This window comes from Protopterus annectens, chromosome 7.part1 (assembly GCF_019279795.1).
Source record: "Protopterus annectens isolate FY-2018-M chromosome 7.part1, PAN1.0, whole genome shotgun sequence".
Classification (NCBI taxonomy): Eukaryota; Metazoa; Chordata; order Ceratodontiformes; family Protopteridae; genus Protopterus; species Protopterus annectens.
In genome coordinates, this window is record NC_056740.1 from 326208314 (window position 1) to 326232086 (window position 23773).

General features: G+C 41.7%; 1 protein-coding gene across 1 annotated transcript in view; it reads left to right on the forward strand.

Moving 5' to 3' along the window:
* QARS1 (glutaminyl-tRNA synthetase 1) overlaps nucleotides 1-23773 on the forward strand; it is a 1547311-nt gene that overhangs the window by 1063229 nt on the left and 460309 nt on the right. The window contains exon 14 of the mRNA XM_044078737.1: nucleotides 21294-21424. Within this exon, the coding sequence (XP_043934672.1) occupies nucleotides 21294-21424 (131 nt within the window). The remainder of the gene's footprint in view (nucleotides 1-21293; nucleotides 21425-23773) is intronic.

The window sequence follows — 23773 nt, forward strand, 5'->3', positions numbered from 1 at the left end:
AAGGATCTGTATTGGACCCTCTGTTTTGTTTTCTGAAGTGCAGTCAAAAGTAAATGGCCTGTGGCTGACTAAGTTTGCAGATGACTGTAAACTGGGTGCAGTCAGAGTCCTCCAGTGATATCACCAAAATACAGAAGGGACTGCTTGCAGACAGACAATTGGTGCCAGGGCCATGGACTGAAACTAAACGCAAATAAAAATCTCATTAACCCATTTGGCAGAGATGGTAGTCCCTGCTAGGTATTATGTAGACAGCACCACTCTAAGCTCAAAAACAGTGGTGCAAGACTTGGGAATGCAGGTTTATAGCAATCTAAACCTTCAATCATCGTGTGTCCACAGTAGTGAGGAAAGCCTTCTGTACTGCTGTCTCTTAAATAAGGACATCGCATCCAAGACCAGGGAGGTCATTACTCCTCTGTACTCTGCCCTTATCAGACCACTGATTGAGTACAATGCTTCCTTCTGTATGTTCCCCACCAGACACCTGCAACAGCTGGAGAGACCAAAGAGGTTTCTAACCAAGAGAATTCAGGGCCTCCGAAACATGACCTACATGGAAAGACTGAAAGCCCTATCATTGTATTCTGTATCATACATGCTGCTGCGAGGCAACCTATGCCTGGCCAACAGAATAGTCTCTGAACCTGCTCTAATGAAAATGCTGCACATCCACATATCAAATGGGACAAGGGTCACTCACTCCAGGGACCTCAACCTAGCCTGTGACATTAATTTAACGTATACAAGAGACAAATATGTCGCCCAGAGAATGCCGCTCCTCTGGAATAAGCACCCACTTCGTGTGAAGCAGTGCTCCTTAGTGACCCTATTTAAGTGCAACCTTGACAATTGGCTGGAAAACTGCAAATTCATCCTGGGGGTGACACCTATGGCCCTCATTGACAGTGGCACTCTGGTGCTGATCATAGTATTGCTCTGCAAACGACCATCTAACTATGGTCTGCTAGGGTACTCAAGGTGTTTACATGGCTAGGCCTGTAAAGGCCCTAGGGTCATTAGCCTAGTAACCTCGTGTGAACCTGTGATACCTCTGGTGGGCAAAATGACAATTTGGTCAAGTGCATCTGTTGTGTTTGTTGGAGAAGAGTATACACCTGGGGTATTTTATTAAAATAGATGTAAAAGAGAAGTTGTTTATTAAAAGTAGTGAAATGGACATCATTTTTTGTGTATGCCGAAAATATTTAAAAGTATGCGTGACCCACCAGGCAGACTGATCATATCGGCATGTAAATATTTTCTCCATAATATAGGTTTGTTACTACATAGGTTTTTACTTCCTTATGTACAAAAAACTGCCTCATATATATATACAAGATAGTTTTGATTTTTTTAAAGAAATTTCCTCAGTAGTGTGGAGTAATTAAATGTACTGGGTATTAGTTTTGGATGTGAAGAGTTTGTACACTTCAATTAAACATAGGGATGGTTTAGCTGCTATTGTCCATTTTTTGGGTGATAATCCACTTTCTAGTTTTATAATCAAGGTCGTGGATTTCTGTTTAAAAAATTATTTTTCCTACAAGGACCAGTTGTTTAGATAGAAACAGGGGACAGCCATGGGGGCACCATTTTCCCCCATGTATACTAACGTATTTATGGCATATTTTGAGATCATGTATTTGTCTAGACAGGATTTTGTAAAACAAAATGTATGTTTTTATTTTAGATATATTGATTTTAATTTTTATATGTAAAGGTTGTCAAGACAAAGTGAACAACTGTTGCTGTTTTGCATCATAAACCATTTGGTATTTCTTTTGATGGTCTACAACAAGGTAATAGAGTGGTCTTTTTAGACCTTGTTCTAGAGGGTAGAGAAGACAGTTCTATAATTTCTGGAGTGCATAGGAAGTTGGTAGACAGTAGTCAATTCCTCCATGCCTCAAGTTGTCACCCCCCCCCCCCCCATTTGTTAGCAGCTCTTTCTTATGGAGAATTTTTACGTCTATCCAGATTATGCAATGATGAGTATGTTTTGAAACGAGAAATTGATAGATCAGCTGATGTTTTTAAGAAGGGGCTGTGACCCCTTCATGATAAATGAGGCAAAATGTAGAGTATATAATGGTACTGAGAAGTATAAAGGGAATTGGATTGAAAGAAAAAAAGATAGTACACAATTTCATGGTACTAGTGATGTATTCAAAAGAACAAATGTACTTTGTGTGTATGTACATTTGTAGCGTGGATATTGTAAATATTGTTAAACATTACTGGAGGTTTTTATTACAAGATAAAGTTAAAGTTCTAGCAAATATGTTACCTAAGTATCCATCTTTGTCTTATGTAAGGGGCAAAAGTATAAAAGATATGTTAATACATAGGGCTTTTGTTTTGCCTAAAACAGATGTACAAAGACTCCCCAAAAGTTTAGGCAGTTTTAGATGTGGTAAATGTAGTTAGTACACACATTACAAGTTTTTTTTGATTTGATTATTAATGTCATGTTTACACCTAAGGGTGCATTTTTGTGAGACTAAAAGGGTAGTGTATGCTTTGCACTGCCCTTGTAATTTATTTTACATTGGAGAAACGAAAAGAATGTTTTGTAATAGATTTGTGGAACATTTAAGGGATATTAAACCTCAAAGGGAGGATAAAGTAATTTCTGCACATTTTAAAAAAGCACATGATAGTAATTATTTGTTGTTACAGGGAAGCATTTTAGAACACATTCATTGTTTTTGTGAAAATGAAGTATTGCTGAAGGAGAAGCTTCTGTATAAGGAATGTATTTATATTTTAAAATATAATACATTAATCCCTATGGGACTTAATGAGTTGAATTGGAAATGTTTGCTTTAAAAATGTTTTATTTTTTAATTGCTTAATTAGGTAATGGTGTGTGTTGATTGATGGAGGTGATGTATAAAAATTGTTTTGTATTTTTAAATTGTATTCCAAGAAAGTGGTTACACAGAGGCACTAGAACTGATTAAATATTGTTTTTCATAGCCTGGCTGTTTAATTTTTTATCACTTTTGGATCTACAGTTGTATACGTGTATCTGTTGTGTTTACAAAACTCCAGAAATCTGTTAAAATATTTGTTATTGGTAATGTGCATTTCTTAGCTTGTGTGTTGGTCATCCATAAGAAAGGTATTTGGCTCAGTCGTTAACTTTCTAACTGTTTAAGGTATTCTGCTTGTTCTGATCAGGCCGTAGATTGGGTTTTTTAACTGGCTAAAATGTAGTAATAAATTTTATTAAGTGTTACTAGGATTTCAGCAAACCTCAGATTTATATCATGGAATGCGGCAAGTTAATGGGGTTATGAATAAATGTAGATAGTCCCCCACAGTTGCTGGTGGATCTGAATGCTCGAACATTTTGGACTTGCAGAGAGCTCTCAGCGATTCTACAAAACATTTCTAGTCAGCTAAACTCCTCTCCTACCATGAGAGTTTTTTTTTTAACTCACTATCTTTCTGTAAACATTTTTGTTATAGTACTTAGCTTTAAAACAAAATAGTAATACCTTTTATAACTAATAGTTTTCTGGTAGTTTTTAGGCCTCATAGAGTACTCTATCCTTAATTCTTATAAATATTATTATTTTTTGATACCTTATACTTTACTTAATATTAGTGTGTTTTCCTCTGTGCCATTGTTTTGCTGTAGTGCATTTAGGATGTCAGAAGTGTCAGGTTTCAAAAGTGTTTGGAATGTGGGTACAAGTTACCCCCTAAGGATTCACACTCTAGTGCATATGTTGCCTTGGTGCCACTCACCTAGATACAGGTTGCCAGTCTTGTGCAGCCTTCAGTGCCAGGTCCTGCCAGACATGACAGGGCAAATTAGTACTAAAGGGGCTCCTTCCTGCTCAGATGGGGGCTTGCCTCTTCACCATCAAGTCAAAATTGAACTTTCAGAACAAGGAGAAAGACAAGGAACTGAGTAAATCTCCTTCAGAAAAAGAAATCCCAGAACCAACAACATTCGTCCTTCCTGACCCAAAGATTTTGAGAAATCGGAACTGACAATACCTCATCTGCAACTCTCCATCATGAAGAACAAGTTTTTTGTCAGAGCCGGTGAGTTCCAGGCTTCATTCATCCATACTTTGGGAGAAAAGATATTCTCTACCACCTTTGGTGACATCATCCTCTCAGTCCTCTAGAAAAGCCTTACAAAGCTTGACATTGACAAGATGATGAGGAAATATTTGTGGACGGAGATACAGTTTGGGGTTATCCCAGTGCAGTTCCCTGGGTAGCTGCTGAGTGTCTGCCATCTTACCCCCACCATACAAGACTCTGAACTGATACAACTCTTGCCTTTGGGTTCATCGAACTGATTGGAACCATAGCTCCTTTGTCTGTGCTAGAACTTCTTGCATCTTCGACTGTATCCCAGTCTCTCTTGACTGATTCCATCAGATTGGGATGAGACTTTGAACCAAGCTCTGAGGGAGTGAGCCGGCACAGAGATTGTCAGTGCCGTCTCTTCCCCTTGGGCCCTCAGCTCTAGAAAGCTCAAGTCAGAGATCTGTTTTGTTGCTGAGGCTCATTGGCACCGAGATTTCTATTTCCTCTTTGGAGTGAAGGGAATAATCAGCACCAACAGCAGCCTTGGCTTTTGAAGAGTTTTGGTTACTTCCAAAGGCAAGGCATCTACTACTAGTTCAGTTCCAAGCAAACCCCACCTGCAGTCTGTTCTTTCTCATTTTCATCCAGTCATACAGGGACAGTCGGCACCAAGGGTTTCTGAGAAAGTCTGCTTCTTCAGTTCTCTGCCTGATTCTGACAATTCTACATTACCCCCAGAAGGTGTTCCCAGAAAATAGACATATAAGTAGAAGTATCTGGACTCGTCACTCGTGGAAGATAACTTAAGAGAAAGGAGAGGGCTTCCCTCACTCCCCCTCTGGTGATGGAGACGTTTTAAAATTAATGAAACAGAGGGGGAATGGATATCCTAAGACCCCTCTCCAAATGAGTTGGTATTCTTGGAAGCCATTGATTCCAGACCAGCTTTGTCTCTGGTAGCACCATCCATTGATCCTCTTATTGACCTAATGGCTCAATGGACATGGAAGGACCCTTATGTGGAGGAGCCCATATCAAAGAAAGCTGATTGCATATTATCTGCCCCAAGTCATAGAGGAAGCACCAAAGTAAGGGTCCACCTGTAGTTGCTACGGGGGTGGCATCAGCCACCAAGAAATAGCTATCAGAAGAAAGCCCTCCTCTTCACCCCCCCCCCCCCATAGAGTCTAGGGTAATGGACAGATATGGAAAGCAGACCTGTGCATCAGCGACTTTTGCCCTTAAATCACTGAATTATCTTGCACACCTGACAAGAGAGACTTGATAAGAGATTTCCAAGTCTCCCTTGAGTATTTCCGGCTGATGTTCGGAAGACAGTGGACTCCCAGCTTTCCACCCTGCAATCATCATCTAATGTGATCATGTGTCTGCTATCAAAAGCAGCTGACAGCAAAGCCAGAGCAGCAGACACCAGCATCGCTATGCACTAATATGGCTGCATCTGACTATGCGACTTCACAGAAGGCTTCAAGTCATCCTTCATTAATGCCCCTATGATGGTTTCACCTTATTTGTACCTAAAATCAAGAATACACTTGCCAGGAGTCAACAGGATAATGACAGACTCAATGCACTGAGAGTATGTTTCTCTACCCTCAAAGAACATTCTCTAGTAACCCTAGGTGATAGACCTGCTCGTAGCAGAGGTAATGTTAATGGACTACATCCAAGAGGCAGAGATGGACTGCAAAATCAAGGCTTTAGAGGTCCATTTTCTGAGAGAGCCTTTCAGCACCCCTGAACAGTTGACCGACTGCTGCCCTCTGAAAGGCAGTTGTGGGGTCATTTATCCTTACATCCTCAAGCCTGGCAAAACATACCATCAGATTCATAGCGTGTGAAGGATAATATCTAGAGGGTATTCAGTTCCCTTTTCCCTCCAACCCCAGGAGAAGAAGTCGATTCCTAATGTTCCATCCAATCAGTGAGACTTAGCAACCATAGAAATTTTAAAGGTGCTAGAAAGAGTCATCCAGTCTGTCCCCCACAACTCATTAGAATTCGTAGTCTATTCCAGTTTCTTTTTAGTCCCAAAGAAGACTGGGGACCTCGGTCTCATTTTGGATCCAAGTCCCGTAAACCATTTCTTAAAACAGACAAAACTGCAGATGGTCACAGTTCAGTCCATTTTGCCTCCACCGAGGCAGGGTGATTGGATGAGCTCTGTAGATCTCCACGATGCTTACTTATTTCATGAAAATAGAGAAGCACTCCAGGCAATTCATTCACTTTCAGCTGGGAGCCAATCATTTCCAATTCATTTGGTCTCACTACAGCCTCCCAGGTGTTTAATGCGATCATGCAAGTAGTAGTAGTAGTAGTACACCTGCTCCTTCAGGGGATCCAGGTCTTCCCATATCTAGACGATTGGCTTCTAACTGCTCCCACTGAACATATCCTTCTCAGATAATGGGACTATGTACTCCAGTTGCTTCAGAACTTAGGAATTTCAATAAACCTATCAAAATGTCAACTGACTCCATTACAAACCATAGAGTTCATAGGGTGCCACCTAAACACCAAACTTTAGGTAGTCAGCGTTCCCCAGACCAGAATCCAGTCACATCACCTGACAGCCCTACACTTCTTTCATCACCCAAAATCACCAGCAATGTTAACCCTACGTCTCTTGGGGCTCATGGCATCTATAATTCTTATGAATCTTCTGGCAAGATTTTTCATGACGGTACTGCACTGGACTTTTATCAGTACAGTGGACGTAATCCACCCACCCTCTACATGCCAAAAGTCAAATTACGCAAGTCTGCAAAACCCGCATCCCTTGGTGGATAACTACCCCATCAGTGACCAAGGGCCAAACTTTCCGGATGGATCCTCCAACAGCAATGGTGACCATGGATGCATCCCTTCAGGTGGGAGGGGGCATTTCGAAGGGCAGATGGTTCAAGTTACATGGTCGACAGAGGCCAATCTTCGCATCAGCATCTTGAAGCTGTGGGCGGTTTTCCTAGTGCTGCAGGAATTTCAGGATCTACTCCCCCAAGGGTTTGTTATCCACACAGATAGCATGATTGTTGTATGGTACATCAGCAAACAAGGAGGAACCCATTCTTACCCTTTTTGTCAAGAAGTCGTGAGAATTTGGCAATGGGTGATGTCTTTGCAGCACTGTCTGATAACAATGCACTTCCCAGGGACCTCCAATGTACTTGTGGACAAATAAAGCCGGAGAGTACTAATACCTTATAAGTGGTCCCTCAACCCTGCAGTGAAACAAGCAAGTATGAGTCACTGGGACCAACCTTGCTGAGAACATTTTGCCTCCTGTCTAAACAACAGATGCAGCAGGTACTTTGCCTGATTTCCTCACGGGGAAGAGTCACCGAGGGATGCTGTGGTCCATAGTTGGCCCCTGGGTCTTGTACACTTTTCCACCGTTACCCTTAATAAGTAAGTTTATACAGAAAGCCAGCCAGTGCAGGGCCAGGCTATCCTCATTGCACCCTTTTGACCTCAAAAGTCTTTTTTTACCTTCCTGTGGCATTTTCTAGTAGATCCTCCATGGATGTTGACTCAGTATCCAGATCTACTATCCCATCCATCCAGACTGCCTCCTCTGGATCAGACATCCATGAAGCTAACTGCATGGTTTCTCCAGTTTTAACCATAGCCAGAGATGCCAAGCTTCCTCCTGCAGCAGTCATCCCTTTCTGCTTCACATAAACCGTAGCATCTGCTAGGAAAGTTTATCACAGCAAATAGAAGAGATTTTAAATCTGGGCCTGTTCCAAAAAGCTAGACTGCTTCTCCACACCAGTTCCATCTGTACTTGAATTTCTGTCTGATCTCTTTGAGCAAGGCACCAGTTTTGCCACTATCAAGATTTAGTTGGCATCTATTTCCAATTTTCATGTTGGAGTTAATGATGTGTTGACTGCATCCCTCCAGATCTCAAAAGCTTTTCCTAAGAGTGCATTTCTGTTGAGACATCCCATTAGAGATCCAGCATGTCCATGGGACATCACCATTCTGTTACAGGTTCTGACTCAACACCTCTCCTCCTTGAGCCTGCTAATAGTCGATTTGGAACGTTTTACTTGTAAAACTATTTTCTAGTCACAGTAACATCAGCCAGACGAGTCTCATTGCAAGCCCTCTCATCAAAGCACCCGTATTTGGTCTTTCACAAGGACAGGGTTTCCCTTAGAACTAACACATCCTTTATTCCTAAAGTGGCATCTGATACTAATTTATGTCTGTCTGTACATCTCTGTGTTCTTTCCAAGACACTCTAACAAGGGGGAATACCTCCTACATTTATGAAGTGTTCACTGACCACTCACATTCTATGTTCACAGGACAAAGGACTTCAGAAAAGATTGTTCATTTGTTTTGTAAGGGCAAATTTAGGAAAAGAGGTCTCTTAAAATAACTCTGTCCAAAGGGCTTTCAGATTGCATCTGCTTCGTACATCATCGAAAGAACTTGTCTTTACCAAATAAACCTAAGGCACACTCAACAAGAGCAGTTTCTACTTCTGCAAAATTCAGTAGAGGATTTTCAGTTGATATTTTTACAGAAGCTACCTGGACAACTGTACACACCTTTGTGTCCCACTATAAGTTGGATGAACAATCAAGGTCACACCCATCTTGGCTCCACCATACTCAGGAGTGTCCTCCCCTGATGCTACCCAGTTTGTCCGCTTTGGATTCTGTCCCACAGATTTGAACGGATGAAAATATCCAACACTGGATTCAAAAGTTATGTACTTACCTTACCATTATATCCATCTTGCCTGAGTTTCATCCTCTTCAAATTCCCTCCCTTCAACCCCACTTCCAAATTGTCACCTATGACTTCGAGATGATCATGTGGAGATTACTACCTGTCTGAGCTCAGTCTCACAAGTGTGAAATTCTTTTCACCATTACATATTAGTAGGTTAATTCACCAAGATACATACGTGTTGGTGTGTCTGTATATGTATGTACATGTGTGTGTGAATACATATATATATATATATATATATATATATATATATATATATATATATATATATATATATGTGTGTAGCTCTGGAACCAATGAGGTCAAGATCGGTGCCAAGGTCTGATCTGACAATCCACAGGTTTGAAGCAGACAGAAATAAGACAACATGGATCTAATGTAACGGTTAGTACATAACTTTTGTATACAGCTGTCACCCTTTCTTTTGCAATGCTGAGGAGTGGTTTGTCTGTCTTTTATAAATGGAGTCCCTAATGGCCAGAACATTTCTAGGGTGTGCTGCAGGCTTATGGGCCATAAGATGTGATAGAAGGGTTTTGCTAAGTTTGTTTGCACACATGATTGATTATCCCACCGTATTCACTTGCATATCTAAGCAGAAAGACCATTTGGATTGTTCACTTCCAACCTAAGTTATGGTCATGTTGTATTTAGCTGTAATCATTTTTAACTTAATTTAGAAATGTTTCCAATTTTGGACACAGGCATACCTGACACTTTCACAAGCTCCTTACATTATCAGTTGAGGTATGATTCTGTTTTACATACTATTTAGTCCCAGATTACAAAGATGTTTTTGGAGTTTTTAAGTCTGATGCGGTATATTTTTAACCCCTCATATTTTGTTGTACTATGCACTCACCACTGTCCTCATATGGTAACTCTGTGTTTGATATGGTAACCATTTGAAATGTTGGGACATGCTATAGTGAGTCCTGAAACATTGAGACTGAATAGCTGGAAAAAGGGATTTACATATGTTAAGTCCAAGATAACCATTTCCTGGAATATTCCCTTTTCCTCTAAGGTATGGCAGTCTTGGAGTAAGTATATACAAGGGTGTTGGGGGGGGGGGTGGAGACTTTTCACCTGCAAAAAATAAGTTTAAAGTTGAATAGTGATAGTCAGGATTTGCTCTTTTCCTGCATTCATTTCTGGTCTTTTTTTTTTCATTGTGTTGGCACTTGGCAGTTCGAGTGTCAACATTTCAGTAGGGAGCCATTTGGTTTACTGTGGTAATGAGTGGTCTGAGTAATGTTTGTATGCATGACATACTGATTTTGTTACAGTTGGACAAGTAGGTGAGGCTTTTTTTGGGTTCATAGTTGTGTACTAGTGTAATGACCACAAGAGCCTTTTTAAGCCTAGCCATGCACCCCAAATCTCCACGTTCTGGTACCCTTGACAAGTGTAAGCATGGGCTTGGGAGGTGAAGCATTTATAAGCAAGGGCCTGGGAGATGAACCATTTACAGGTTGCCTGTGTCCATTAGAAACATAGGTACCTAACCAGGAATTAATTTCCTGTTCCCCATCCAATTGTCCAAATTACACTTTAATTGGGTTAGGGAGGAACTATGCATCCCATGGATGGGGAGCCAGTTCCAGACGGGGTAGTCTCTGGGATACATACCTGTCTTTCCAGCAGGTCATATTTGTATCACCGGCAATGTTTAAACCTTTAGAACAGGTAATTCTGGTGCTGTTTGTTTTGCAGATATGCAGGAGGTCCATCAGTGTGAGATTTGACAGTGCCTTGTACGCCAGGCATAGAGCTCCCCTCATCATTGTATAGGAGTCAGAATACAGGGATAGGGCCTTGAGGCAGTCTGCATAGGATGTGTCACTTACCCCTGAAGTCTTTTAGTGAGGAACATCTGTGGATGTTGCAGTTGTTGGATATGCTTGTTTGGGTACCTACAAAATGGGGCATTGTACTTGGTGATTGATCTGATGAATGCTGAATACAGTGGAACAATGAATTCTTTGGACTTAGATGCCATACCCTTGTTTGTAGGTTGCACAACACCGAATGATTTCCTCAGCACTGTAGACACGTGATGGTCAAAGGCTGGATTACTGTCTGTAGATCAGTGTATGTGTATGTACCTTTAAGAAGCTATCCAAGGGCTTGCACAAGTGTATGAGTACTGAGCACTTGCGAACCTGACTGCCATTTTGTAGTTAGCTGCTGAGATGTAAGCATGTATGTATTTAAGGTCTGCCTGTTAACCAGTTTGTATTTTATGATGCTGCTGTCCATCCTGATGTGTTTCTATGTATTAAAGCATTTAAATGAAATACCCCACCTGCTTGTCTTCTATGTTGGAGAGGGACGAGCGACACTGTCCATGTGTATCCTCAAGTCTGTGACTACTGGATCAGCTCTTAGGAGTGTGTTGTCAATATAATAGTTTCCAGGGGTGGATGACTTCCCAAAGGATATTATGCATTTCTTGGCATTTAGTTTTAGTCCATGTCTCTGGCACCAGTTGTTTCTGTGCCAGTCCTTTCTGGAGAATGTTTGTCAGAAGATGATTCAGTGACTGCTCCTAATTTGCAATCATCTGCAAATTTAGTGAGTCAGAGGCCATTGACGTTGGCTTTGACTTCAGAGAAGTAAATGCCAAAAAGGTGCGATCCCAGGTCTGATCCCTGATGGACTCTGCTTGTGACTGAGCTGTTTGTAGAGGTGGATTCCCCAATTCTAACTTCCTGGGGTCCTGTCTGTGTGCCAGCTGGATATCCACTGGGTGACAAAACGGTTTGTACCTAATCTCTTAAGTTTGTCAACAGTGCCCGAGCTTGGGATTGTGTCAGATGCCTTTGCCAGGTCAAGGTAGGTAGTATGAACCATTTTGCTCTCATCCATTGCTTTGGTGAGCTTCTCAAAGAAGTCTACCAGGTTGAGTAGGCATGACCTGCCTTTAATGAAACCAGGAGAAATTATTAGCATTGATTCATTTTTCTTCTGTCCTGGTATCTCTGTCTACTTGTACCTGTGTGGGGCTAGTCCAGGAGTGTCAAGAGACCCCAGAACTATCCAGATAGTTTGCAGTAGAATAGATGATTAGTATAAGAAAGTGCTACTTTCTTCTGTACTGGCTATTTGAGGGAGCAGACATCTGAATCACTTGGCCAAATATTCTTTTGTCATTCTTAAAAAAACTTGGATGAGTGTTGAAAGTATTTCCGTATGGTAAAACTATGTCCAAGCTGTATGTGTACTTACCATCAAGTCTTTCCTTGATTAGACATACTACCCTGACCAAGAGGCGGTGTCATCCAAGCCTCCAAGAGGGTGCTTAATGCTGTCAGATGCAAACATCCTGGCAATTTGAACATTTTCCTTATTTTCGCCTAACCCCCCATAGATGGTGGCATGAGCACTCATATTACTGCTACGGCCACCTTTTCCCATTTGTGTATGTTTCTTCCGTATGCACTGACAAACTGTCAGCAGCATGGGTGGCCACACCTGTGTCTTTCTGGCATTGTCACCCTGCATACTGACAGGCATTAGCTCTACATTTCAGACCCTATAATTAGGTTTTGTTGTTTTTTCATATTTTAGGATATTTTAAAATACTAAAATAACATAGTTTATACTGCTGTAAACTATGCAGTAATATATACAGCAGATGCCTTCCATATCACTGTTGCAGTAGTCATAGGGATTTCCTGTCAAGGATAGTATACCAAAGCCTTTACATCCTCCTAGCATCATACATCAGACGTATGCTTCCCGTACAGGCGTAGAGCAGAAAGGTGATGTACAAATGCTCCATACTCAAAACTTTTTTGCCACCAGTCTGAATGCCACAGTAGAACATCTGTCTGAACACCCCTTGCAGAGCTGTTTTTTACCAAGCCATTTACAGATAAGTGCCTCATTGGGGGTTCTTCTTTTTCTTCCTTTGTGTACTTAGAGTTCATATCATCCAGAAAGGGAAAATGTCAGTGTGGGAGGCAGATTCCCCCATAAAGACTGTCACAAGATGTTTTTTCTGCCTAGGTGCTTCACACAATCATACCTAGTGTACCATTTGTCAGGCCTTTGTCACCAAAATGCTTCACAGCCTTCTGTCCTGTCTATCTTGAGAACCAACATATCAAACTTTTGACATGGGGTACAGTGGGTGAATTTTCTTGCCCCAAGGTGCAGCCGTCTCTTAAAAAGGATGACCAAGAAGTCTCAGTCTTCCTCTGCTTCTGTCCAGCCTCCGACCTAACATCTGTCTCAAGATGAGTGAAGACCCTGAAGACCCTGAAGACCATTCAGTGCAGACACCGGTTTCCTCTGCCTTGACCCCTATCAGAGGCAGACATGGAGCCAGCTTCTCGCATGTCCTTTCAGGCAGTGCAACTTCTGCAGCAGACGTTGAATTGGAACTACTGCTGATCATTTCTGAAGGGCTTATGGGGATTCCTACAATGCTGGAGAGGGAAGAGGTCTGTGGTACCCTTACTGAGTCTAGGCATGGCTCTGAGCCTCCTAGGTGGGTTAAAGCAGACATTCCACTGAAGAAGCAGAAAACTAAGCACATTCCTCCCATTGATAAGGATCCACAGAGGGAATGGCAGGATTCTGCTTAGGGCTTGTTCAGTGCACTGATGCCCTTGAGACCACCTCAGGCTTAGTCTGTTCTTGCTTTTCAGATGAGGAGGTAGATTAAGGGGATGAGTTGTTGGCCTATTCCTGACAAATTGTCTCTGTTCGATTATGGGTCTAAAGAAGAGAATTCCTTTAGTGCTGTTTCTCCCTTTGAGGAGTTGCCTTTTGGGGACACACTAGATGTTCTTCGTGTTTCACTGTTGCAGTTATCACATTTGCATTCTACTAATTCCATATGCAAGACTGCATATGAGGAAACTTCAGTGGTACCTAAAAAGTCTCTGGTGTCAACATTCTCAGGACCTAGAAACAATGATTCCGATCATTCCTTGTCTAAGAACAGAGTTCCTTTGGTGGGCAAAGGCCTGCGGCCACAACAAGGGACTCATTTTCACTCTACTCCCTGCTGCCCAAACCCTAACAACAGACGAATCAGACTATGCATGGAGGGCTGACATGGCAGGACAGTGCATTCAGGGCAAATGGAACCCAAACCAAATGCACCTGCGTATCAATCAAAAAGAAATGTTAGCTGTACAGAATGCTCTGACGGCCTTCAAAGGCCTTATTCTTCCAGGACAACTATTGGTAAAGACAGACAACACCACAGTTATGTGGTACATAAACAAGCAGGGGGGAACCCATTCCTACCCACTCTGCAGACTAGCCATAACTCTGTGGAACACAGCCTTGAGCAACCAAGTGCACTTATAAGCTCAATTCCTTCCAGGCAAACTAAATTCACTGGCAGACAACTTAAGCAGAAATCTCATGGACCCACACAAGTGGAAACTGGAACCCAAAATATTCAAGCTTTTGAAGAACAGGTGGGGGACACCACAGGTGGACCTTTTTGCTTCCCCTCAGAACAATCAATTGAGCAAATATTGCACCAGAACTCCCCACAGCCAAGCTTGGAAAGTGGATGCCCTGTCCTTCACCTGGGAAAGCCTCACAGTCTATGCCTTTCCCCCTCTGCCATTCCTTTCAAAGGTCCTACTAAATATCAAACAGGACAAGCTAAGGACAATCCTGATTTTACCAGACTGGCCACGCCAGCACTGGTACCCTCTTTTGCGCAGTATGACAGTGCTACAACCATGGCATCTGCCTCAGACTCCTTCCCTGCTGTCCCAACAGGCAGATCAGATTCTGCACCCTCAGCTACAGACCCTGAACCTTGCAGCCTTGCTAATCCCCTGAATTCAACATCAGCAACCCTCAGTAAGCAGGTGCTGGATGTCATTCTTGAGGCAATGAGGCCTAGTACTAGAAAATCCTATTAGGAAAAATGGAAAAGATACTGTTCCTGGAGCTAGTCTCAGGGAAATGGGCACAACCATGCCCAGCTTGCATCATATACTAGATTACTTTACAGAAATGCTCCACAAAGGCCTATCCTTCTCTTCAATTAAGATTTATGCCTCTGCCATCTCAGCTCATTATAATACTGAGCCACCCCTTTTCTCTCATCCTCTGGTAAAACCGTTCCTGAGAGGAGCCAAAAATTTAAGACTCCTCCAGTCTGGGACCTTAACTTTGTGTTAGAAAAGCTCACACTTCCACCCTTTGAACCTGCGGCTACAGCAGTGTTAAAATTCTTCCCATGGAAAACAGCTTTTCTTCGAGCCATCACTTCAGCAAGATGAGTGTCTGAATTGCAGGCCCTTATGGCAGTGTAACCCTTCATTATCTTCCATGCAGACAGGGTTTCCCTCAGGACTAACCCATCTTTTATGCCCAAGGTGGTGTCTAGTGTGGCTTTGAACCAGTCCATTCATCTGCCAACCTTTTTTCCTAATCTTCAGAATAAAGGGGAAAGGATCCTGCATTCCCTGGACGTGCACAGGCAGCTTAGGTTCTATCTGGACAGGGCTAAGCCTCTCAGAAAATCTGACCAGCTGCTAGTCAGCTTTGCTGCAGGGGCAGAGGGCAACGCCATTTCAAAGGAAACTATTTCTAAATGGCAGCACACTGCATCCATTTCTGCTACAAGCACCATGGGAAACCTACCCCACAGGGGATCAGAAATCATTCCACTTGGGCTACATCTACCTCTACAGCATTTCTCAGGGGAGTCCCTACCAGGGACATCCTGGAAGCTGCAACCTGGAGCTCTGTGCAAACTTTCACCAAGCACTACCACTTGCCTATATTTTCTAAATCCAGCGCTGGATTTGCCACATCAGTCTTACAGGGCCTAATTGCCAGCCCTAATGCTTCATAACTGCCTCCACCCTTCCTTAGCTTTGGGAATCAACCCAAATGTGATGACTGCAGCAGTGAAACACGAAGAACATAGTACAGTTGTGTACACTTACCGTAAATGTAGATGTTCAAGTGTATTCACTGTTGCAGTCCTGGTTACCCTCCCTCCTGCCCTGATTGTCTTTGCTTTTACCTGTCCTTTTTGGTTTGCCATATTTTATACTATGTGTATTTGCTTTTTGCTGGGGGTGTTCCACACCATATAACTGCTTCCTATTTGGGGGCACCTGACATCTGGGGCAAGAAAAACTGATGTAATGGCATTGGCTGCATGTTTTATACCCCTGACGTCATAGAAGAAGCGACAGCATCCGACGCAGAAATCCCAAGACTCTGATATTTAGGCCGGCTGAGGGCTACCTGCAGGCAGATAACCCAAATGTGATGACTGCAACAGTGAATACACTCTAACATCTACATTTATGGTAAGTGTACACAACTGTACTTTCTCATGATAGAATATTTTAAGTGGGACTGCTCACAAGAGTCTGATATTCAAAAGAGGTATTATTAGCTGTTGCAAATGGAATCTCCTAAACCTTCTGCTCTCCCCTCCTGTATTAGATGCTTTGTTGGATACATTTGCAACTGCTTCTTTGGCACCTGATTCCCAATTGCCAGTCTCCAAGAACGCTGACCATTTTTATAAAGTGCCTGAGGCCTTTAAGTATCTCTACAAGTGTCCTCCCTCAGACCCTGCTGTGGTCCGTCTCTCTGCTGACAAGCCATCCAAGCTTTTACCCTCTTCCAAACTCCTTCCTACTTATAGACAGTAGGGCTACAGAGAGGTTGGGGAAAGTGTACACTTTTGCCACTTTGGCCTTCATGGACATTAATTATCAAACCCATATGAATAGGTATGTTTTGGCCCTTTTGTCACAGATTGGGGAGGTTTTTCTGACTTTACTGACCATGAAGGCAAAACTGCTGTCGCTCCTTATTAAGTTTTATTTCTTATATTACCTGTCTCTCTGATGCACCCTCTAGAGCTGCCAATTGTGGGAGCACTCCTGGCTTTTCCTCCAGGCTTTACATGATGATATTAAGGCCAAGCTCCTGGCTGCTCCTTTGGACAGTCAGAGTCTCTTTGGTACAGCTGCTGTTGATTAGTTTAAGATTCTGCAAGACAAAAATAGTGATGCAGGATCTTAAACAAATCTTTGTTTCTCCCATGCCCAAATTTCACAGAAACTATCTTTCTAGGTCTGCCTTTGTGCTTAGGCAACCTAGTCAGCCTTCTAAAGGGAAAAGAAGGTTCCTTAGTGTATTTTGGCTGATAAACCTACCTAGACTTAAACTCAAAAGCCCCCTTTTCAGGACAGATTTGCTTCGATCTGCCATGTTTGCTTCCATTCCCCTTGGCCAGGTTCCCCTGTCTTTCAGGCTTTCCCTATGCTGCTCTGGGTTCTGTCCATTGTCTGTCAGTTATTTTATGGTATGGAATCCCCCCCCCCCCAAATCAGGTTTTCCTCCAGACCAGCTTCCTCATTTTCTGGAGTTCTGCAGGATTTACAGTATCCCAAAGATACTGTATCCAAATATCCAGATATCCAAAATGCTTCTGGTTCCCAGAGAAGAGGGATCTGGAGACTGGTCCTAGATCTTTCCTTTTAAATAACTTTCTAGTAATGTCTTCCTTTCGGATACTTTTTCTGCAAACTCTGTTTCCACTTTTATTTCCACAGCCCTTTCTGGTCTCCCTAGACTTAAAGGATAAAAGTCTTCAACATTTCTCTGACTCTTCCTCTCATTTTCAGTTCTCTGCTTTACTCTTTGGTCTTTCTGAGGCCTGAAGGGTGACCACCAAATTTCTGGCCCCTGTCCGTAGCCTTTTGCAGGCTTCAAGGAATCCAGATATTCCCATATCTAGACAACCTACTTCTTCGGTCTCTCTCCCAAATCAAGCTTTTACTTCATCATTCCTTTTGTGCAGTCTGGGATTCACCATTAATCTCAAGAAGTCCAGTTTGACTCTTCCTCAAGACCACATTTTTCTGGGTTGCAGAATTCAAACCATTCCAATGTTGGCTTCTCTCCTTTCTTCAAAGTTTCTGTCTTTGTCAACCTACTTCCAATCTCTGCTTCTGCTTTCTCTCATTTCTGAAAGGGAATTTCTGAGAATCCTGGTGGTTGCGGCATCTACCATTCCCATGCTACCTTTGGCCAAGCTTTACATGAGAAAACTTCAGTGGTATTTAAAGACAGTTTGGCCTCAGTATTGCCACCCTCTGAAGTTTACAGTTCTCTTGCTTCCTTGTCTCTAACTCGAGTTGCACTAATGGATTCAAGTAGATCTCCCTCAAGCCGGGGCTGCATTGCCATACTCCTAGCCCTACTCAGGATTTATTCACAGACTTTCCGATCTGAGGTGGGGGGAGTTCATAGGTTGGTACTAGGCTATCAACCCCAGGGCCTATACAAGCCTAGCCATAACAATTCTCTGGCTGTGGAGCCTTCTCTTACAATCGAGGGTTCAGGGTTTATGGCCCCTTCATTAGTGGCACACCACATCAACATAAAAGAAATGAGGGCACTCATTCTTGCTCCTCAGGTTTCTGTACTGTCAACTCTACAGTGGTACATCCTCAAACCAAAGGGTACAAGACTAGCCTTTCAGCCCTGGGATTCGGCTATCCACCATCAGCTGGTCTACATTCCTTCAGAACACAGTTTAGTGGCAGACTCCTAAGCAGTTCCTGGATACAAGCTCATGAGTGGATTCTTCACAGAGAGGTGTTTCTAGACATAGAACTTCGGTGGGGTATACCTAAAGTGGATTTTTTTGCCTTCCCTCTAAACAGGCAACTTCCTCACTTCTGTTCCAGAGTTCCAAGTCCTCTGGCTTGGAAGGTGTATGCCATGTCCTTTACTTGGAAGAGGATGTTCTTGTGTGCTTAACCTCCTCTTCTTCCCAGGGTCCTGCACACGATCAGGAAGGACTCCGTAAGAATTTTGCTGGTGACTCCCTTTTTGCCAAGACAGCACTGGTTCCCGCTCCCCTTTCACCTGACCAGGGGCAATCATCACAAGTTACATCACCAGATGGATCTTCTCACACATGACACGGGGGGGGGGGGGTCTCATTTACCCACACTTGTCCACTCTTCATTTGGCACATTGGGTGATAAGATTTTGATTACACAGCTTGTCTGAGGGTATACCTAGGGTTCTGCCGGAGTCCAGGAAATTCACTGCCAGAAAATCCAATATGGCTAAATGGAAAAGATTTTCTTTTTGGTGTCTCAAGTATCACCAGGATCCCTTTTCAGTTTTCAGTGGGGGTCTTTTGTTCCTTTCTCCAGTGCTGGCTCAATCTGCCACCAGCCTCATCTTGACTGCCCTTGAGCCCACCTTTGGCCTCTCATTTTGAGGTCAAACAATTCCTTAATGGCATAATTCATATCAGACCTCCAAGAAAACCTATTCCTCCCTCTTAGGACCTTAATTTTGTTCCTGAAAAAACTGACTCTGACTCCTTTTGAGCCCATCTCTTTGCAACACTGCACCTGGAACACTGTTTTATTAGTTGCCCTTACTTTAATCGAGAGAGTTTCTGAACTTCAGGCTGTGATGGCTATTCTTCCCTTTTTGATTATTCATAGGGACAGGGTGTCTCTGAATACTAATCTTTCATTTATGTCCAAATTGATCAAGTGAGTTCTCTCTTAATCAGTCTGTCCAGCTTCCTTTCTTTTTTCCTTCTTCACAATCTGCTATTGAGAAGGTTCTTCATGCCTTGGATCTTCATAGACAGCTCGGGTATTATTTGAATAAGACAAAGGCTATCAACAAGCAGCTTTTTGTTTCTTTTCATACCAGAACATTGGGTTTAGTTGTTTCTAAGCGAACCATATCCTCCTGGATTTCTATGGTCATTTCCTTTTGTTATTCCTTTCATGGAAAATAGCTGTCTGCTTCAGTTTGGGGTTCATTCTCCGATGGCAATGGTCTCTTCTGGTGCTTTCTTCAAGGGTTTGGATACTTGATCCATCCTTGAATTTGCTGATTGGTCCTCTGTTCACACTTTTACCAAACATTCCAAGTTGGATGTCATTTTCCAGAGCTGTCCTTCATAGGTTTGCTGAGGGCTTCTCTGTGCCTTCCTCTTCCTCCCATCCTTATCAGTTCCTTTAGTAATCTTCCATATGTTATGAATACTGCAACAATGATATGGAAAGTATAGTACAGTTGTGTAAAGTCTTACCGTAACAGTAGATGTCCTTCATTTCATTGTTGCAGTATTCAGTCCTTCCCTTCTACCCCTTTGTTTTCTTTCTTCTGTAGAGAGCTCTTGGCTGGCCGAAGGGTCTTTGACTGTCTCTTCTCTTTCGTTTTCCCTCTGGATGTTCATGTTATCCTTTCCACTGGGATGGCTCTAGTTCTTCTGGGACACTTCAGTTCTGAATCTGGAACATTCATACATTACTTTTATGCCCTTTGCCTGCATGGGGAGCATATGTTTGACAGATGATGCGAGGATGATGTAAAGGCTTTGGTATACTGGCCAGATGTTGTACTGTCCATGGCAGGAGATCCCACATTTTAGGAATACTACAGCAGTGAAATGAAGAACATCTACTTTTGTGATAAGACTTTACACAACAGTGCTTTCTTGTCTCTTAAGGAAACCTGCAATTTCTTTGGTTCCTGCAGCATTGAGGGGAGGTTAGCCATGAAGTTATGATATTCTTGGTATGCACAGTGCAGTTCAGTTGTGGCTCAGAAAGGAATTCCTAGAACTGGGGTGGCTTTGCTTGCAGACCTAACTATATAGGCAGGTGATATGTATGTGTTTTTGGCTGTGTGTATGCAATTAGATGTGTGCTTATGTATGTATGTGCTTATGTATATGCACAAGAGCACAAACACATGCATACAAACACTGTGTGTGCGTGTGTGTGTATATATATATATATATATGTGTGTATATATATATATATATATATATATATATATATATATATATATATATATATATATATATATATATAAAACTAAACATTTATGTAGGTGCACTTAAGGACGACATTTGTTTTCTCGACAATTCTGCAAGATCACTACATTACCACGGTTGAGGAATGTTTCTGTTTCCTTGGTGTTGTGAGATCTCAGAGTAAGAATGTATAATGGGGCCCCCAGGGTTGGGAAGAGCCTGCCCCCTGCAAAAAAACAGTTTTGTTGTGTGCTCTGAGGTTATGTCTGAGCATGTGCAGTTAAAGTGCATATATATGTGTGTACACATAATATATCCATATATGTAATATATATATATATATATATATATATATATATATATATATATATAAAATATACGTGTGTTTTTTTAGAAAGGTGCGCGCACGCGTGCGCACACACAAACACAGTAAGATAGATGTAAACATAGAGCACGTATGTATAGAGAAAGACGTATCACACTTTTTCTTTTTACATGCTACTGCATTCATTCCTTGGTTTTGTGAAAAACGTTCAAACTTGCATCTTTGTAAACATTGTATTTGTTACTGAAATAGTGTAATTATTAGGTTTTGTTTTGCACAGTGCATGCAATAAATAACCTAGTATTTTTGCTTTTCGATCCATAGGACATGAAGAAAGGAAAATTTGCAGAGGGGGAGGCAACCTTGCGAATGAAGATGGTTATGGAAGATGGAAAAATGGATCCTGTAGCTTATAGAATCAAGTACACCCCCCATCACAGAACTGGAGATGCATGGTAAATATAAGCAGTCCTGCTTCACACATTAAAATAAAGAATCATGCATGATTTAGCCTTTTTAGCCTTCTGTCATATTTAAAAAAATGTATGCATTTGTCCTCAAATACATTAGCTCCAGCTGCATGCATAAAGTTAGTCCTAAATATATGATGGTTGTCAGTACTACCCAGTGTCCACATTTGCAAACTGAAATGTCGTTTATTTACAAGGTTGTAAAACCAAATGTGAGTAAAAGATAAGGCTCTGTCATATCTATACTACTGATGGAAATAATTTGCTTAAAAGTCATACTTTCAAAATGATTTATTTTGTCAAAAAAACAAGGCCTGCTTTTGATATTGCTGAAAACCTGCATCACATTGTTTTATCATTTTTTTATATTAATTTATATTCTTTTATATTGTTTTTATTTGAAAATTTCAGTGTACAAGACAGGTTCCAAAAAATTCAAAGATGATAAATCATATACTTACATTGTTTTGGTGTTTAATTTAAGTTATACATTACATTGTTACAGGATTACATTTGCACAAAGGTGATTCTGTGCTAGCCTTTATAAGCTGTATTGTCCATTGTTGTATACCTTTATCATGTATTACATACTAAAGATATATTCCATGAATATATAGTATTAGTAACATTAAAAAAAACACCTTTATTGAAATAGAACTTGTTACATAGGCAAACTTGCATTTATATATATAAATAAACTGTATTACCAAGTTCACTTTTACAAACATTGTACATCCTATAAGTTTTTTCTATATGATATAATAAATCCAGCAATACATAAATTCCTCAGTTCCTGCCTTTTCTTAAACCTCTTTCGTACTCCCAAAACTTTTTCTCAGTGTATTCCCACAATTTCCATTTTTTCTATGTAATTTTCTCTTACCCTTTTCTTAAAGATCACACGTCCTGTTCTTGTATCTTTGTTATAATATGCACTACTCCAACTGCAGTTGGTTCAGACTTTGATTTCCATTTTCTAGTAATTGCTTTTTTAGCAGCCACCGGAGTTCAACTTAACAGGGCTTTACTATGTGTAGGCAATTCAGATCGTGTCTCCCAACTCAAAATAAAACATAATTTCCTTAGACTTATTTACTCACCCAACAGTTTTGTGTAGATAATTTTTAATTGCACTCCAAAAGCATATGTTCTCAGATACCTATTTCTTCCCCATCATACCTCCAACTTTTGCCATCTACCTGAGGAAAAATTCTTTGGAGTCTGCTTGAGGTATAAAAATGCCTATGCAAACACTTCCAAGCAAAAATCCTAAACTTTCTCGATTTTGTTGCGTACTTGGGAGCCATGCATATGTTCTCCCATTGTTCCCTTGTGAATTGTTTTTCCATTCTCTCTTCTAAATTTTTTTCTAACTTCCTCTGATTGATTCTTATAGTTGTCATACAATGTTTTCTTTGCCCTGCTAATTATCCCCTTTTTAACAGCAGCTTCTGTTCTACATTCAACTAAAAAATCTACCACAGCAGGTTTTTTACTCCCCCTTCTCTTTACCTGGATTATGATGTCAGTCCCTGATAGGGAAAGCAGTCTCTAACCTCCAGTCCATACCTCTTCTTGGCTTCATACCACTCTGTTACCTTTCCCGATGTTCTTCATCTCACATTGCTGCAGTCCTTACACTTGGGTAGTCCGCTGTCCTCGGTCGGCCCGAATATCAAAGTATCAGGCTGACGTCGGTCAGGGCGCATTTGACTGACATCAGGACGTCAGGGTACAAATGCGCATGACCGACGTCATATCCTCAGTCTTTTTTGCTGCATGGTCCGATGCAGAAGCAGCATTGCAAGTGCCGGTTGGCGTTCTGAGATTTTTCGATTTAGAAGTTTCAGACCGAGTTCAAAGTTGGCTAAGTACCCCGTTGGGGAATATTTTAGTTTTTTCTTGCCTCAGTCATTTACCGGATGTCAGAAAAAGTTAATAATTGCATTTCTTGTGGGAAACAGATACCGCATAGAGATTATCATACTTTGTGTATTCCTTGCTTAGGGCCTGAGCACGACGTTGTTGGCTGTTGCTCTTGTGCTAGATTTAATAAACGCACTATAAAGAGAAGGTTGGATTGTGCAAGGTTAGTCTTTGGGAAGCGGTGCAACTATAAAATGCCGTCGGATGCTCCGACGCCCGCTTCTTCGAAGAAGCGCAAGGACAAGGCAGTTAAGCCTAGGTTAGAAGAACCGTCTGTACCGGACGCCGGTTCTTTAGAGGTGTCGGTGGAGCCGGTGGCTCCTCCGGAGGTTTCTTTGTGTTCTCAGGGTGAGACCTTATTATTGCAAGATGTGGCCTCTCAGGAGACTAGTCAGGCTGAGGGGGCTT